Here is a 17,201-nt window from a genome sequence, read left to right as displayed (position 1 = left end):
GTTTTGAAATAGCCATTAAGTAGTTTCTTACCTATTCATGCCTATCATTTGACCTTTTTTTTTCTGCATATAACTTTTCTTTTTCTAATTCACAGCAGCTTTTAAGGAGGAATTTTGCATGGTGATTCAATAAAGGGACCTATAACTTGCAACCAGAGAAAAAAATGGCTTTGTTTTACTGTGTATTCAGAAGGTTCTCAGCTCTTCCACTGCTTTCAGACAGACATCTATAAAGGTAGTTGCTGGATCAGCATACTCTTGGAATTATAGCAAAAGGTTGCCCTTGCACTCTGCTAGCCTGTCATGCTAAAAGCATACTTGACTAGCAGCACCTAGTAGTTCACAACAGGGAACTGCAGTTCCACCAATGAAAAGACTTCCCTGCCCATCAGGCCCAGTCTCTTAGTCACCTCGCTGGGAGGGACAGACTTTTGCGGCTGTTGCCACGCCCATTACATGGCCACGTGAATGGCCAGGAGTTGGAAGCAGGGTGGGGAAATAAGAAATCGCCTTTCTCAGCTGACACCAAGTATGAGCTATCCACTCTACTGGGTGTGGGTGCACACGAGGCTGGCATGTGCCACACTACATAGGCTGGTTCCATAGTAGTCTTACCGAATGGAAGCAGTGGGCCATCCCCAGGGCAGAGGATGTCCAACAGGCAGTGCTGTGAGTTTTGAACATTCCTCCAATGGAATCTGCAGGTTTGCAGCCACACTCTGTAGCAGGTCCTCGTATTGCCAGTGATCATCCACCAGTGAAAGTGGGAAAGGGATGAACACCTCATACGGCAACAAGGATGCTCCAGTCATAACTGGTGGTACCAGCTCAATATCTTCTTCCTCCTTCTATGCTGATGGTAGAGGTGGGTATAGAGGACAGTGGTTTTTTGTGCCAGTACATGGGATTGGTGGAGCCAGCCGAGTTCCAGCTTTTATTTATTTATTTAAAAAAAAAGGCACTGATAGAGCATATGCCCATCATAAACCTTCGGAAAGTTCTCGACACCTCTGGCATAGTTTCTAAGGACTATCTATAGGACCAGAATAAGGGGGCCCATTGGTGGCTGGCCTACAGGAAGTTATACCACACTTCCCTCAATGATTTAGAGGCATAATGATAGAGATATCTAGACTGCACTTCCAGGCTCCAGCATAGGAACAAGGAAAATGGTGATGCCATATCCAAGGAGTCCTCAGAGCTGGAGGACAATTAAGTCAGTGGTAGGATTGCTGGTACCTAAATATTTGTCTTTTCTGGCAGGAGGATTAGGGTACATCTTCTGGTGTGTGGCTGTCCAGACTGAGTGTATGACCTCAGAGAAAAGGAGACCGTGGATAAGGGAGGCACACCACCTCTATGAAGGGCTCCATCGGGCACCCATCGAGAAGCCAGAGGTGCCTGGTGGCATCTGCAGGGTTGGCCCATCTGGCAAGTGAGTACCATGAGAGCAGGAGGTGTAAAGGATGCAGGTGAGCACATTGGAGGTTTCGGTACTGGGGTCACCACTGGTCCCAGGGATCCCTCTTGCTTTGATTATCACTTAGCCTTCCAGCAGGAGGGGTCTCTGGTGGCACTCTGGCATGATCCACACACGTCTCACCTGACTGGGCCTGGATCAGGGAGCAAATGCCCTTATGCTTCATATTCTCAGGCCAGGATGCTTCCTTGTCCTTTGACAAGAGCACTGGATTCACATCAGAAGTGGTGCTTTGTGGCCACTGTACAGAAGCATTTCCTGGGCCTGGATTCAAGTGTGCTGAAATGCATGTCTTGCCCATGCAGTAGAGACACCAGTGGAGAAGGAGCAAGGGCAGGGGAGACAGTTTTTGAAGCCTGGAGACCTCAGAATAGTCCCCAGGGATATGGCTACACTGTTGTTGCTATTTCGGGATACAAATGTACCCCAAAATAGCAACTCCAGGGCTAAATAATTTCAAGCGCAGCATTCCATTTCGGCTACTCTCATCATGAGAGGGGTAGCAGAAACCTTGAAATAGCCCCTTATTCTGAACTTCAGTGCCATTTGGATGGCACAGAGTTAAAAATAAGGTAACTCGAAGTAACTTACACAATCTGTGTTGTGCAAATTGCATAAGTTATTTTGAGTTATGGCTAGAGTGCAACCATAGCCCAGGTGGATTGCAATCCCCAGACTGGAGAAAACCGTACAACGCGAAGTCTGCTGCTGCTATACAGGGTACGCTCAGACTACTAAAACTATGCACAGAGTACATACCCAGGAGAAACTGTTTCATAACAAGCTAAGAGCAAAAGCAACAGGAGGTTGTGACCCAGGCCATGTGACGGTACTAGGACAGTGAAGTGGCATCAAGCCACTTTTGTCTTACACACTCAGCTGCAAGCACAAGGAAATATACTACACACACGTGAGTCAACACACATTGATAGGAAACACTTCTGGGCTCAGGTAGTGCATGCACACCCCTGTGTGGAAAACACGTAATTCAAAGGAGGAGGTCTGGATCTGCTGGGTGCTGTTAAGGCAGCCAGTGAAATGACTCAAAGGCAGGATTGTAAAAAGAAAAATTACATATTTTGCAAAGTTTTACAAAGAACCTCAATTTCTTTCCTCAAATGGACTGTAGCTACTGGGTGAGCGACCTGGCTTTCCAAAGCGAGGTAGATAATGTACAAAAAAAACCAAACAAACTATCATATTGCTTTATAATCTAGAGTTTATCGCAATATTTAGTCCTCCAGATATTTGCATCTGCACTGCTTATAAATTCAAGGATTCATGTTTTATACAGAAAGCCCCAAAACGTCAATGTGAAGTCATCTTTACTTATATTTTCTGATAAAAAGCCAAATTCAAATCTCTCTGCTCCTGTAGGAAAGTGACAGGTTGGAAAGTTGTAAATAATGTCAATAATATAGGGGTATACAATACTCTACATAAATCAGCATTACACTTTTCAGCTGAATATTGTCTATTGAGACAAAACTAAGGATTCCTCTACACATGAAAGTTATTGCATGATAAACTAGGTTGTGAATTGAAAGAATGGCTATTATGGGGAGGAAAAAAAAAAGAGAGAGAGAGAGAGAGAGTACAGCCATTTCTAGTTCTTGAAACCAGAAACTCTCAGTCAAAGCTGATAGAAATGTAGCTGTAACTGTGCTTATTCTAGTCTCCACCATCTTTCTAGTGCTGATCCTTATTTCTCTTGTGTTAGTAACAGTTACAGCTTCAAGGCCCCAACTACACTACCCAAATAACTGTTAAAAATTATTGTGTTCAGAAGGTGCTCTAGCATAGTTTATTCTTACACGCATAGACAGAAGAAAAAAAATGTTACCACCTGCATCAGCAAGCCACTAGTTCTTCTCGTGGTAGTTTGCTTGTTTTGGTCACACAGATAGGGTTTATTTATTTATTAAATATTGGATGGGAGAAATGTGGTCAGAAACCTCAGAACCACGTCATTTTATAGCTGTAACAAGGTCAGGTGTGTCGTCTGGAAGGCGCAAACAAAAGGAAAGTATTTTAAGCCGCGCTTAAATGGTGCTATATAAGCACTTTCTCATGGTTTCAGGGCTTTTTACTACCCCCCCCACTGCTGAATTCTGGCGCAACGCAACCCTTGTCACAGGCAGCACACAAACTACTCATGGTACTTTTCCCCATTACATAAGGCTGTTGTTCAGAAAAGGCATTTTGTAGATAGTATTTGTGTAGTGTGTCAAAGCAGAGTTCACAGTGAGACATCAGTGGAATTCAGTGCAGCTCTAGACGCTGTACCACAAACGAGCTAAAATTTGCTGCACAACTAAGTAAGCTTTTTATTTTTAAATGTTATTAGCATCTGTTAGACAGGGATAAAGATCAGACTCCAACTGAACAACCAGACAGACCTGATGGTTGTAAATTCTTAAACAGCCTTCGGGGTTTGTACCCTCCAATCCCATGAAAGTGCAAAAGAAAAACCTCACAAACCTGGAAAAGATACCTTGACATTCTTGTACTAGAGACAACTCCCATCTGACGCTAAACTCTAGCTGACCCTCAACAGTCAATGCACAGAAGTAACTACTGCATCCACAAGCAATTGACTGCATTTCAAACAACTTGAGACCATATTCTTGTCCCATAATTGAAATCACAGAGCAATTGGGTGAACAGAAGGCATGGAATTGATACCTCATTAATTCATTTGACATGGTATTACTGTGGAAAAAAAAAAAACAGGATTAACTTATGCACTGTCTGTTTCATCAGACAGACACATTGTATTTCTCAACGCCAAAAGAGAGTGCATGTCCTGAAGGAGGGACTGGAAGGGTTCTTTGTGCAGCTTCTCCTCTGTTCCAGATTTATCATTTAGTTAATATTTCAACTCAGCAGAATTTTCAACAGCTGAAACTAATCTCTTTGCCTTAGAAATATATGTGAAGCAAAATTTACTGCTGTACAGCTAAACAGACAGTAGAAATGAACAGAGTGGCATGAATTTACAATCATTTTGTGAATGTTTTGCATACAGTATAGTTATATTTGCTCTAAATTCTAAGGTGGTACACAATGTATCTCCCAAATGTTCATGTATTTTCTTGCACCTAACTCAAACCTACAGAGCTTGTGTGCTGTTTTTGTGCCTTTGAGTTATGTGCTATGCTTTAAACTTCTGGAGATTACATCATATAGGCCCGAGTCAGAAGCCAGTGCTTATAAAACTCACTCTAATGGGGTTACTTTTATAAGTAAAATTTGCTTGCATAAAGCAAGGATTTCAGCATCAGGTCCAGAAAACACAACCTATTAGGGAAGACTGAAAAAACTGGGGTTGTTTAGTTTGGAAAAGAGAAGATTGAGAGGAGACATGATAGTTTCAAAGTACCTAAGAGGTGTTACAAGGGGGAGGGAAAAAAATTGTTCTCCTTGATCTATGATGATAGGACAAGAAGCAACAGGCTTAAATTACAGCAAGGGAGGTTTAGGTTGGATATTAGGAAAATCTTCCTGACAGAATGGTTAAACACTGGAATAAATTGCCTATGGCAGTTGTGGAATCTCCATCATTGGAGATATTTAACAACACATTAGATAGATATCTATGAGGAATGATCTAGATCTGTGGTGTGTGGTTCGCTACTAACCATATGAGGCTACATAGCCGGTTGAGTGTGGCTAGTTGGCTTGAACAATAAATATACCTTCAGAATGTAGTTAATTAGCTAGAGCTAGTGGTTACTGCTTCAGAAATGACTGGACACCACAGATTTAGATGGTGTCTGGTCCTGCCATGAGGGCAGGGGACTGGACTTGATGACCTCTTGAGGTCCCTTCCAATTCTAGTATTCTATAATTCTATGATCAGTCCAAAGCCTAGTATGTCTATATAGACTACATGTACACACCCATATACATTTATGTCTGCATTAACGTGCATGTGTGTGAATCTGTACTGGTATTTATAACACAGATAAAGAGTCTGATGCAAGTAATTCCATTTCTCTGTCTTTTAAGCATTTATCAGCAGTAAAAATGCCTGTGTTGCCTGAATTGATTTAACAATGGATTCACATAAAATTAAAAAAAAAAAAAAAAAAAAGACATTCAGGTATCTAAAGCAAAAGAAATAATTATTGCTTAGAAACGCCTGAATCAGGCATCTTGTCTTGCATCCAAGGAAAATTAATTCAACTACAACTTCAGACCAACTGATAAAATCCCAATTAAATGCCAGCTGGGCCACAGGTAATTTCTACCAGCACTGAATGCATGGCAGAGCAGATGTCTCTATGCAAAGCTGCCTCAGTAAAGGAGGCTCTGTGGACCAAGAGGAGAAAAGGAAGGAAAAGAGCACACAAGGGCTGCCTTTGTACTTCAAGTCTTCTCTTTTGCTGAAGGGAAAATGAACAAGTGACAAGTAGACAGCTGGATTTACATGCCTGAAAAAAATTAGCCTGGCTAGATTCAGGGTGACTTCTCGGCACAGCCTCTCTCACTGTGCTTATATCTGGATGGAGGGCTGGGAGAACAATTAATTGTAATAGTCAGCTGAACTGCCAACCACAGAAATGAATCTGTTGACCAATAAATGAAAACACATTTATCTATTCATTGCATACATGATTGGAAAAATCGCTCTATTTCTTGAGGTAAAAAACTCCTTCTCCTTAGTTTTAAACATCTGAGACAGTCTCGTTTTATGCAAAAACCGAAGAAAATAGTGCCTATGTGCAGCACTTTGCATTAAAGTAACTTTTTAAAACTAGTTTCCATAAGAACTGTATCTAATAAAAATCACCTGATAAGAAGGTGACAATCCTATTAAAATGTGCAAGACTTCTTGTTACTGGCTACTTGTTTTTCCATAAACCTTTAATTTAGAAACAGAGACGTAACCTCTGTAGTAATAGACCACCTTCATTTTGAATGTACAGCTGTTTTGTATCTGAAAGAGCTGTGCTCTTATGGACTGATGACCAATACTGACAGTAAGCCAAGTTCATGAACTTTATCTATAGTACATCCAAAACCCTCATTTTGGACAGAGGACAATTTTCTCTTTACTGAGTCAGGAATTCCAACAGATGTGCTGCCACAACATATTAGCTGAAAAAATCTTTTGTTCAACAGTGTCTAGCTGGTTTGGTAAAACATCTATTTACTTAAGATACTGTATTTCTTTGTCCCACCCAACCCCACAGTGACCCTCCACCCCCACTATGCCTGCAAGTAAATGTACAGTGATGTTAACAAGTTCATAACATTACTACATCAGTACATATAATGAGAGATCTTCTGGCATGTGTCACTCCAAAAAGAAGTCAAATTGTTCATCTCCAGTCAAGTAATTCCAGTGCTAGCATCTTCTTCATTAGTGGACTGCACACAGCAAAACATATTTAATCCCATCAAAGAAATCATGGTTTACATAGTCTCACCAAAATGCCTTGTCTCTGTGACACATCCACTATCCCAGCATCCTCCATAACTTGCTCACTTTATCAGATCCTTGTATAACAGTTTTTAACCTTTACCTTCCCTTCTCTTTTTCTTGCATCTCTTCCTTGCTTCTCTTCTCCCCACTTTACTTGTGGCTTCCACTCCCTCCTTTCGGAAGCAGACTGGGTTGGTAATTTGTTCCTCATTAGCTTATGGTGAGGATATCAGTGTAGTCTCATATCCATCCTTGTCAATCCAGTGGTTGTCAAGCCCTCTTAGAGCTCTCTGTGCTTTTGGCTAGGACTAGAACTATGCATCTCTATGCATTAACTAGGTAGGTGGGGGAATTTCCATCCCTAGAGGTTTGTAAATCCAGGCTTGACCAAGCCCTGGCTGGGATGATTTAGTTGGGATTCGTCCTGCTTTTAGCAGGGGGATTGACTCAATGGACACCTGAGGCCTCTTCCAACCCTATGATTCCATGCATCCCAGCAGCTTTAAGCTTTGAATAAAAGCTGAAACTTTTAAATGATTTGTAATCACATCTGCAGCAGTATAGTGTATGTTCTTAATGAACATATGTACACAGGAACAGCACTCATGTAGCACTTTAAGGACTAAATATTTTGTTAGTCTTTAAAGTACTACATGACTGCTGTTTTGTTTTGTTTTTTGGAATACAGACTAACATGGCTACCTCCGTATGTACTATATGTACACTGGAGGAAAGTTGTTTATTTTAGAGGGCATCATGGGGGCAGTTTTTGGTATAGTATTTCAGACAAATGAAGGACTGCTGCTTAATTCTTCAGAAAGGATCCAGACAAGACTGAGAATACAGAACACTTCAGTGGGCCATTCTCAGTTATATGTGCTGAATTATCAGCACGTTTAAATATTTCCATTGTATCTTTTCTCTTTCACACGGCCCTTTTACAGACAGCAAATTTCAGCAGAGTTAATGATCTAAATGATTCCTCAGCCCTAAAAATTCAATCAACTTTCTAAGGGAACTACGATAAAACAGACACAAACAAATATCATTTGTAACAAGCTGTCACCAGGGAGACTTCAAAATGATGATCTCCATTTATCTTGGGCTAATTTAAATTTCTATGGGGACATAACACCAGTGGCACTTTCCGGTAATAAGTGTGATTACTTTAACTGTGCCTTTTCAACATTCATTTATTCTGCGATTTCAACACTGAAATTAAAAATAACTACTTTTTCTATCCTTTTTATGGACATTTGCTGTTCCTAAGGCAACTGCATGGAGTTTATATAAAGATATCCAGAAGCCTTCTTCTAACACATTTGACTTCGTTTTCAGTTTAACATATGGGATTCTTAAAATATTTCACTCACAAAAGCTGAGTACATAGAACATCACCCACAAAATGCCAGATGATTGGTAGTCCTGGAGATGGAGTCCTTTACCAATAAACAGAACACCACAAGGAGCAATGTCCCCACCCCACCCCGTCCTCAAGCAGAGGCTGAAGGAATACCTTCAATGTCATGTCTAAGCTAAAAAATAATAGGGCAGGTTCACACACACAAAATTTGACCCCGTGTAGATACAGAAGACTGTGCTTTAAAATGATGGTCAACAGCCATCAAATAGGTTTCAAAACATGTCACCTCTGTTTAACCTAATGTTATGAAATACATGTTCACTAAATGTGATGACACAAACAATTTTCCTAGTCTGTACATGGCATAAGAATGACACGCTAGTTTCAGTGTGTACATACTCTTTAGCCTCCTCTGAGGATGACAGTAGAATGCCAGCTAGGTGGACGAATGAGATACTGTGTGTTCATACTTTAAGAATACAACTAGGGTCTCAGCAAAGCCTTATCAAAGCTAAGAATTTCTGTCAAGTTCATTGATTTATAGCCAACCACTGGTGCTATACTCATGCAAACTCCAGTGTAGCGAAAGCACGCTGTGATTTCCACCAGTGGATAATTAGCCCAACTTGAAATCAAAATCATGAGCGGGTTTGCACTGGTGTAGCTACATCTGCCACTGGCCATCAGTTGCTGGATTCAGGAAAAAGCCCAAATGCAGACAATGCTTCAGACAACTCACTCTTTCCACATAGGTTACCAAATCAAGAAGCAACTTGAGATGAATTTAAACTATCAGTTATAAGTGAAAGGTTCTGTGTTTCATTCGCAGTTTTTCTTGACAGATTTTAAAAGGTTTGTCGTTAGAATGTATTAACTAAGTCTCCCCCCACTGGTTTCAACTATCCCGCTAGCACATTTTAAAAGTGCACACTGCTTTGCCTACACTAGACTTCAAAATGTATTAGGATAAAACATTCCAAAACACACATTTTTATTCTACTCAAGACATATCCCAAGGAATTTGGTGCCCCCTGCTTCTGCTACAGGATTCTGGATACAAGCTCAGTCTCAAAAATGCTATCAAGAAACAAGTTTTTTAAAAAATAGGATTTACAATGAATGCCACCAAACACAGAGATGAATTTGAAAAATAGTAAGGCTCAATGTACTAGTAATGGACTACTAGTAAGGGCTTTGAGTGAAGCACTAGCAGACATATAAAATGTCTTTGAAGTGATTTTTTAAAAAATCTCAATCTAGGGATTTTAATAGTGTTTCTTAGCTATGTGGCAAGCATTCTATTGTAAAGTGCTTACAATACGCACTGTGAGTACAAGAACATATCAATCTAAATATAATTAATCTATATAATTCACAGCCATTGGTGTGGTATTTAACTCATTTTACACATTTGCATTCTGAGTATGCTCCTGTAAGCTCTCATTTCCCAGCATGAAAGAATACGCAATATGCAAAGTCTAGATTCATGGTGAAGTTTTGTCTAATGTTCTTTGAATACTTTTTTCCCCTTTTTAATTCCTTACAGAAAGGGCAATTGGAATATGGAACTCTGCCAAAGTCAACAACAGATGTACTCTATGAATTAATTCAAAAGGAGTAAAAAGGATAGAGTACACATTGTAGAGCTACCGGCACTAACTTGACTATTGAAACTAAAATAATGAGAAATAAATTGATTTTTATTTCCTGGTTTTGTCAGAACCAGGCCTTGGTAGGACATATGGTCTGATCCTATCACTTAATACGAGGTGGGAAGTGTGTTCCAATATGGTTTCGAGGTGAGAATTTCAGATCTTGACATCTTGGTGAACCTGGAGTATTAATATTAAGTGGCTTTCCTTTACTTTGCAGCTCTTTAAAAAAACTAAGATTACTGTTAAAACAATAATCTTCTCAGGGGGATTATACATCAATGGGGCTGATTCTAATATTGCTCATCTGTGCAGCCTTCAATGAGAGGCATGGTGAAAACAAAGCGTAAACACATACAAGTCCACAGGTTCTTTCAGGAAAAGGATGATAAAAGGCTATTTTATTTTATAACATAAACCACCTTCTGGACTATCATCAAACATTTCAATCACTGCTGATAGACATTTCTTGCACTTGGCTAACTACACAAAACAGAAGCAACAGCCAGCAAATCCTGTTCTCTGTAAGATAAGACGAGTGCACCACAATAAACAGTGATGTCTGGAGCACTGAGCCCTAAGTGCACGCAAACAACCTGAACCAACAACTGCTGTGAAAAGTCAGTAATTTATGCAAAAAGCCTCTGAAGAGCACAGAAGTTGGGTCTACTGTCTTTTTTACATCTATTAGACTTGAGATTTCGTGTGCAGTCTTTTTCAAGAGTCTATACCACAAATCCATTTGAAAATTGCAGCTAGCTGTGCGATAAAAATTCTCTTCCCTCCAACCCTTTTCCAAAATCTCCCTCTTGCTTAAACCCTAGCATAGGGTACGGTTTTCTCGGAAGCATACCCTTGATTCCGGTAGGCAATTGCCCCACCTTCCCACTGATACAGTGATCCTTCAGGGTGTGCTGAAACGCTTATCTGTTCTCCAGGCTCCCCCTAAGGATGGGGATGGTTGAAAAGGTGTGGCAACAGAACCTGAAGAGGGAAGGGAAAGGCTGACAGGTCCTCCTATTCCTGCCACTAGTGCAATTTGATCAAGGTGTTGGGAAAGTGAGCTTCAGGACATTCCTGTGGGGTTTGTTTGTTTGTTTTTTAGACACTGGACCTGTGGTCATGATTTTGTTACTGTTTGAAATGTGTATTGAGTAGACCATTCAATTAGCTATACCACAGTCATTCATCATAACAAGGCTCAATCTACTGCCCCTGGGTGCTTGTTACTTTTTAAAATTATCCATCAGCTAGCCATTCAACGAGCATTTTCAATTTACTCTTTTTTTTTTTTTTAAATAAAAAGGCAACTGCTTATGTTACTATAACTAATAATAGAATTACTCCTACTGCTGCTGCAGGATCTCTGGTACTGGTTGAAGGCCATAGAGTACGATCCTTTGGGTAACACCACATTATATAGAAGCAAGCCAAATCTGTGGGGGAAAACTGCAAACATACAGAGAACAACTGTGATAATGTAGGGCGCAAACCAGTGTTCCTGTAAACTAAGAGCCATTCAGGGGTCTGGGGCAAATAGATTTAAAAAAAAAAAAAAAAGTCTGTCAGGGATGGTGATAGGTCCTGCTGTGAGGGCAGGGGACTGAACTCAATGAGCTCTGAAGGTCCCTTCCACTGCTATGAGATAGGTATGTCTCCATAATCAGCCCTCTCCGCCATATTGAATCCTTAAGGCCACACACACACACACACACACACACACACACACCCCCTCTCTTTGTATTACCCTGGACTCCCAGAAGAGCTAAACCAGCCTGGGGGAAAGGCCTGAACCTCAGTGCCCCACCCCTATCCCTTTTTCAGCCTCCTGCCCATAGTGCTGGAGCATGAGGGAAGTGAGGTGTCTCAGTCAGGGACCACACCAGTGAGGTGTTCCCCCCACAATCTCACTTTTATGTGAAACTAATTTTGCCATGAGTCAGTGGCCACCAACCTAAAAATAGTATTGGGTCCCAGCTTTGCTTGGCCTTCACTTAGGACAGGGGTGGGGAGCCTTTTGTGGGTTAGGGGGCCACTGACTCACTGAAAAAAAATGAGTTGGGGGCCACATAAAAGTGAAAAATCAAAAAAGGAGCAGGCTGAGGATGGTTGGGAGGAAGGGTGCAGGAGCAGGGTGGATGGGGAGGGCAGGAGAGGAGGGAGGGCACAGGAACAGACAGAGTAGGGGCCCGAGCAGGAGTCAGGGACGGTCTGAGGGTGGGGAATCTGGGCAATACAGAGGGGCACTTACTTCCACACATCACAGCTGCTGTCTCCTCTGGTGGGTGGGGGGATGGCAGCATGGAGAAATGCTCCTTATTCTTTTCTCCCCACCTCCCCCAGGCACCACCCTCTTGTTGCTCTGAGTGGCCAAGCAGAGCAGTGGGGACGATGCCTGAGACAGGCGAGGAGAAAAACCTCTCCAGGGAGCCATGAACTGCTTTACCCCCAGCCAGGTGAAGGGAAGCAGGAACAGTAGCAGCAGCAACACAGGAGGTGGCAATTGGGGTGCCATGGCTTCCTGCACCTTCCACGAAGAGTCTGTGGGCTGAATATAGCCCTGACTTTCCTGATCAGACTCACAAGGCTTGGGATTCCCCTGCCCTGGTGCAGGCCGGATGCCAGGGTGTGGAGACCCCAAGCATCAGGAGCCAGATCCAGGTAAGCCATGGTCTGAGGGTTCCCCATTCCTGATTTAATGCAGTAGATTGCAGCAAGCAGTTGCTTTTCAATGGCATCACAGGCTCTAGTTTTGGCAGCAGTTGTCCTATTCATTTTAACATTATAACATTCACCAAATGGTATACATTTTGAATATTAAGACAGAGTTAAAACTAAAGTTTAAATCACAGACACAAGAAATTCAGAATTCAGGTTTCCAGAGCAATCTAACACAGTTCTTATATGACTGCATTTCACAAGGGCCTTTTACTACATAATCACAGAGTTCAGCGTAGCTATTCAACAAATACTACAGCATAAAATAATGCAAATAATTTCAGTTTATGCTCTAATACAGATGCACATATGCAATCTTTGAAAAATCCATCTGTTCCTTCAGAAGCAGGGAATAGAAAACTAAACACTAGTCAGCAGTGAGTCCACTGCTAAAGCTTTCAGCAGAAATTTAAGTTGAATAAAGTTCATCTCTAGACTCACGGTTATGAAGACAAACTCCCAAATGCGATCTGATGCAATGGTGTCTTCCTCATTCTACGGGGCTTTCCCAAGCCATAGCCGAATAACACCGAGAAAACTTTGGCCAATGCATTTGCAGTACATTGACACAGAGCCCTGCAGTCATCAGTGACATTGACAAGAATCATGTCTCTGTGCTACAGCTTGGGCAGCCATGAGTGGAGCAGAGGGAAGCTCTGGAATTACTCTCAGAGACAGAGAAGTAAAATGACAGACAGAGGAAAAGAAGAAGAAGGAGTAGTGATGAGCTCTCCTTCCATTATGGCAAGAGGGAGAGAAGTCGTCGCGTGCTGCCAATATTTTACTGAGGGGATCTCAGGAAAATTCTCTCTTATGATAGACTCGTGATAAACTTTGTGTAACAGAGGTTCAGACAACTGCAGAAGACAGTGATAAGACATGGACATATTAATTCTTTTATCTATGCAACCTGAGCTCTTTCTGACCAAAGAGGAAGACAAAACTATATGGAATATTTAGTAGCACTGGAGATGTTTACACTTTGATTCTGAAAAACTTATGCAGTCCAGAGTGTATATGTACACCAGAGTACACCACTGTAACAGAGGCAACATGAAATGAAATTTTTAGTTTTGCTTTCACTAGAAAATTGGGAGGGGCTTTATGGAAGACCTTTTAGCATGGGCCAGGAATACATTACAGCCTGAATTCTTTGAAAATGTGATGTGGTGCTCTTCAGTACAGTGTGTTTTATGAGTCTGATGTATGAATGTGTGTGACAGTGAACAAGGCAAATGACAAATACCCTTTCCATTTGATGGTGGAATACTCACAAAGGTTGTGTTCCCCTCTCTCAGGAGGGTCAGAGTAACAGAGATGTTTCTCCTAGTCTCCTACTCTTCCCTCAGGCTCTCTCAGGTCTTTGGCCTGGGTTAGAAAGAAAGCTTCTTCTCCATCCCAGAAGCCAGGAAGAAAGGAAGTGGGGACTTAAATGAGTCAGCCTTTGGAGGTCTCATATGATAGATCAAAACCCCAGAGAGTACAGGGAGAGCACCAAAGTATGAGTTCCAGAACTCTTTGCTTTTATTACATTGGTGAAGGGGAAGAGGTGGGAGGAGTTAACTAGGGCATCACCCATGGCCCTCTTAACACTGCCCAGCCCCGTATCTTTAGTATCAGTCTCTAGCAAGGAGGGGCGACACACGTAACATTTTGTATTATTACAGGGATATGGTATGGACCCGCTAACATTGCCCACATGCAATGGGACATTTTTAATATTGCTTATAAAAACCTTCACTTTCAGTCACGCAAGTCAGAATATTCAAACATCAGCTTTAACGCTGCTTTCTCCTCTTTTGGACCAGAATTATCACTGATGAGATAATTTTAAAACCAGCATCAAAATAGGTTTGTTTGTTAGTAAATGTGAATTTTTTCTTCCTTCTAATATTTATTATTAGCCTTTGGAAACATGAAACTAAAACTTGTTTCCTTAACAAAATTTCCTCAATTGCTAGAAAAAGCTAACAGCAGTGTTGCCATCTACTTTGCTCTCTTGAAGTTTATATATTGAACAGAGGAACATAAAAGCACCTACTTCACATTGATATGTAAAAACTTATTGCAATCTATTAAATTCATCTCTGATATAACTACTGTACTAAACTAAAGAAAGACACAACCCACATGAATTTGTCTCATACACTCTTCTTTGATGAAGTTTTCAGGACAGATGATAGAAAATAGAAGAACAAATAGTTAAGACTTGACATTGCAAAATTTAAGTACAACAGCATTTTCTTTAAAATATAGTAGGTAAGTGCCTTTCTGTTGTAAATCACTGACAGGCCTATCTCGCATGTGCACCTTAAAGCCTACCTCTACGAGAGCGCTCAGTGTGGAAGTTCTGCACAAATACATTAGCCCAGTAATAAATACAAAAGCATGCCAGCTGTCTGCTGAGTGAGCCTTGCATAATGTAATAAGGTTGGCTGTCAAGAGTGCCTTATTCAAATACAGTAGGGTTGTACCATTTGCAAGGGCTCAGTGTTAAGAACCCTTGCAAATGTTGAATTTTGTGAATATGGCGAAGTGGCAGCAGTTGGCGCTTCCCTCCTGAAGCCCCGGTGAGGTGGCAGCTGCCAGCACTCCTGCCCCAGAGCCCTGGGAAGCAGCCGCTCGCAAATAACTGTATTTGTGAACGTTAATTTTGGGGATGTGGGGACCTTGCTGTACAGTCAAAGGCATATAAGCAAGAAATGGTGGAACCCAATTAACTCAAGTTGTATGACAAATAAAATAAAACCAAACAAAACTATGGCAACAAAACGTTTCCCCATTTATATCTATTAAAAGAACATTTCCAGGCATTCAAAGGGTAAACGTTTTTTGCACTCCTACACACAGAGACTGTCTCAAAATGTTATGTCTATGATGGTATTCCAAACTTTTCTTCTCCTACTGCTCTTGTACAAATGACTACACTAATAGACCATAATGCAGCTAACACCAAAGAATGCCCTGGTGGCCCTGGTCATAGACCTATGGACAGGCTAGCAAATAGCCGTTTCTATTAATAAACTCCCCATCCTTTCGATTTTAAATTGTTTACACAGTAACTGGTTTTAAAAGTTTCTAACACAGAAACTCATTCAAACTCCAGAACAGTTTCTCATTCTTACCTAAATGCAGAGCTTTGCTGTGCAGTGTGGACCTAGCGTACCTATTGCCTTTCCTTCAGCATTGTGCATGCATATGGGAGGGCTGGATTTAGTTCTTAGGAGTTGCATGGGACTTTTTGTGAACAAGGAGCTATGCTACAGATAGGAACCTTGGAAGTTGATTTGGCTGGCTCCCTCAGAGCAGCTTACCCTCACACACACCTGATACTATACCACTATCAACAGAACTCCTGAGAAAAATGCCGACTCTGCCTGGCTATCTCAAAGCCAATAAATGGACTGATTCAGAACTTTAAGACAAAGATATTATTTAAATTAAGGCTCTGATGGCAGATGTGAATTTGTAAAAGCACCAAATCACCTAGGACAGTTTGTCTGCCCTCCATGGGAGATCACAGTGTAGCAAAGCTGGGTATTTGCTCAATTCTCTGTGGCAGAAAAAATTACTTCCCCTTCTCCACTGGCAAATGTCATCCAACAATACACCTGACATCTGTTTAACACAGCAGAACAAGCTGTTTCTTTCGGAGCCTAAAAGCTCAAATGTGCTTTAAAATACTATAAAAGCCAGTAACAAAGCCAGGCTCTCTACTGGCACAGAGAACCCAGCAAGTTACTGAATTTCTCCCCAATGTCTTAGCAACAGCATTAGTGGCAGCATATTACCTCTTAGTACGGACTTGAGGTTCAGCTTGGCTTGGCGATGCAGATCCTCCACACAAGGTGGCCTTGTGGAGGGTAGGAACACATTTTCTTGCTGGTGCCAGGGAGCAGTATAATGGACTGTCCATCTACTTTCCTCATCTAGGTTGGAGACAGCTGCAAAGAAAGAATGAAAACAAGAATGTAACATGCAAATTAAAATGCAGCTGAATGAGGACTAAGAATAAGCAGTTGAGGGGCATGTGAGCTGAAAACATGAGTACAAAAAACAGACGGGGGCTCTTCAGATCTCACACCGGTATATGTCAAAAGTAATTACACTGCCATTAATAAGATGGCACTGGCTAATTTACACTGTTAAAAGTGAGAGCAGAGTTGGGCCCACTGCCTTTACACATCCCATACTGGCCAGGCCACAACAGCAACCTAGCAGGAGCCCAATGGTCACAACTAACTCACCAATCTATTTACATAAAAGCCTATTAAAACAAAACTTTGAGCATTTCTGGAGTTCTAATTCGTTAAAGCATTCTTTAGTAATAAATCAACTACTTAATCAACCAAAAAGTACACCACCATACTATTTACTTATATCTTCCCTAAGCTACAAGGAATTATTTGTTGTCTAATACCTGCTAAACTTCTGTGGTTGATCCCTTACTCATCTGGGACAGGAAAAGGGTAGGTGGGGTATGACCCCTCTAACAACATTTCCCCATCAAGGCACCTGCTGTGCATTTAGTTCTCCAAAGCAAAAAAGTTATAGCAG

The 17,201-nt window shown here is 41.4% G+C and overlaps 1 protein-coding gene across 4 annotated transcripts in view; it reads right to left on the bottom strand.

Annotated features, from left to right (window-relative positions):
• NHSL1 (NHS like 1) overlaps nucleotides 1-17,201 on the bottom strand; it is a 254,071-nt gene that overhangs the window by 41,530 nt on the left and 195,340 nt on the right. For 3 of the 4 annotated variants that reach the window (XM_074990474.1, XM_074990475.1, XM_074990477.1), the window contains exon 2: nucleotides 16,436-16,588. The exons of the other annotated variant lie outside the window; for it this stretch is intronic. In XM_074990474.1, coding sequence (XP_074846575.1) covers nucleotides 16,436-16,588 — 153 coding nt within the window. The remainder of the gene's footprint in view (nucleotides 1-16,435; nucleotides 16,589-17,201) is intronic. 4 annotated transcript variants of the gene reach the window in all.

This window comes from Carettochelys insculpta, chromosome 3 (assembly GCF_033958435.1).
Source record: "Carettochelys insculpta isolate YL-2023 chromosome 3, ASM3395843v1, whole genome shotgun sequence".
NCBI lineage: Eukaryota > Metazoa > Chordata > Testudines > Carettochelyidae > Carettochelys > Carettochelys insculpta.
The sequence above is the reverse complement of the archived record's forward strand: the minus strand, read 5'-3'. Positions and strand labels throughout refer to the sequence as shown.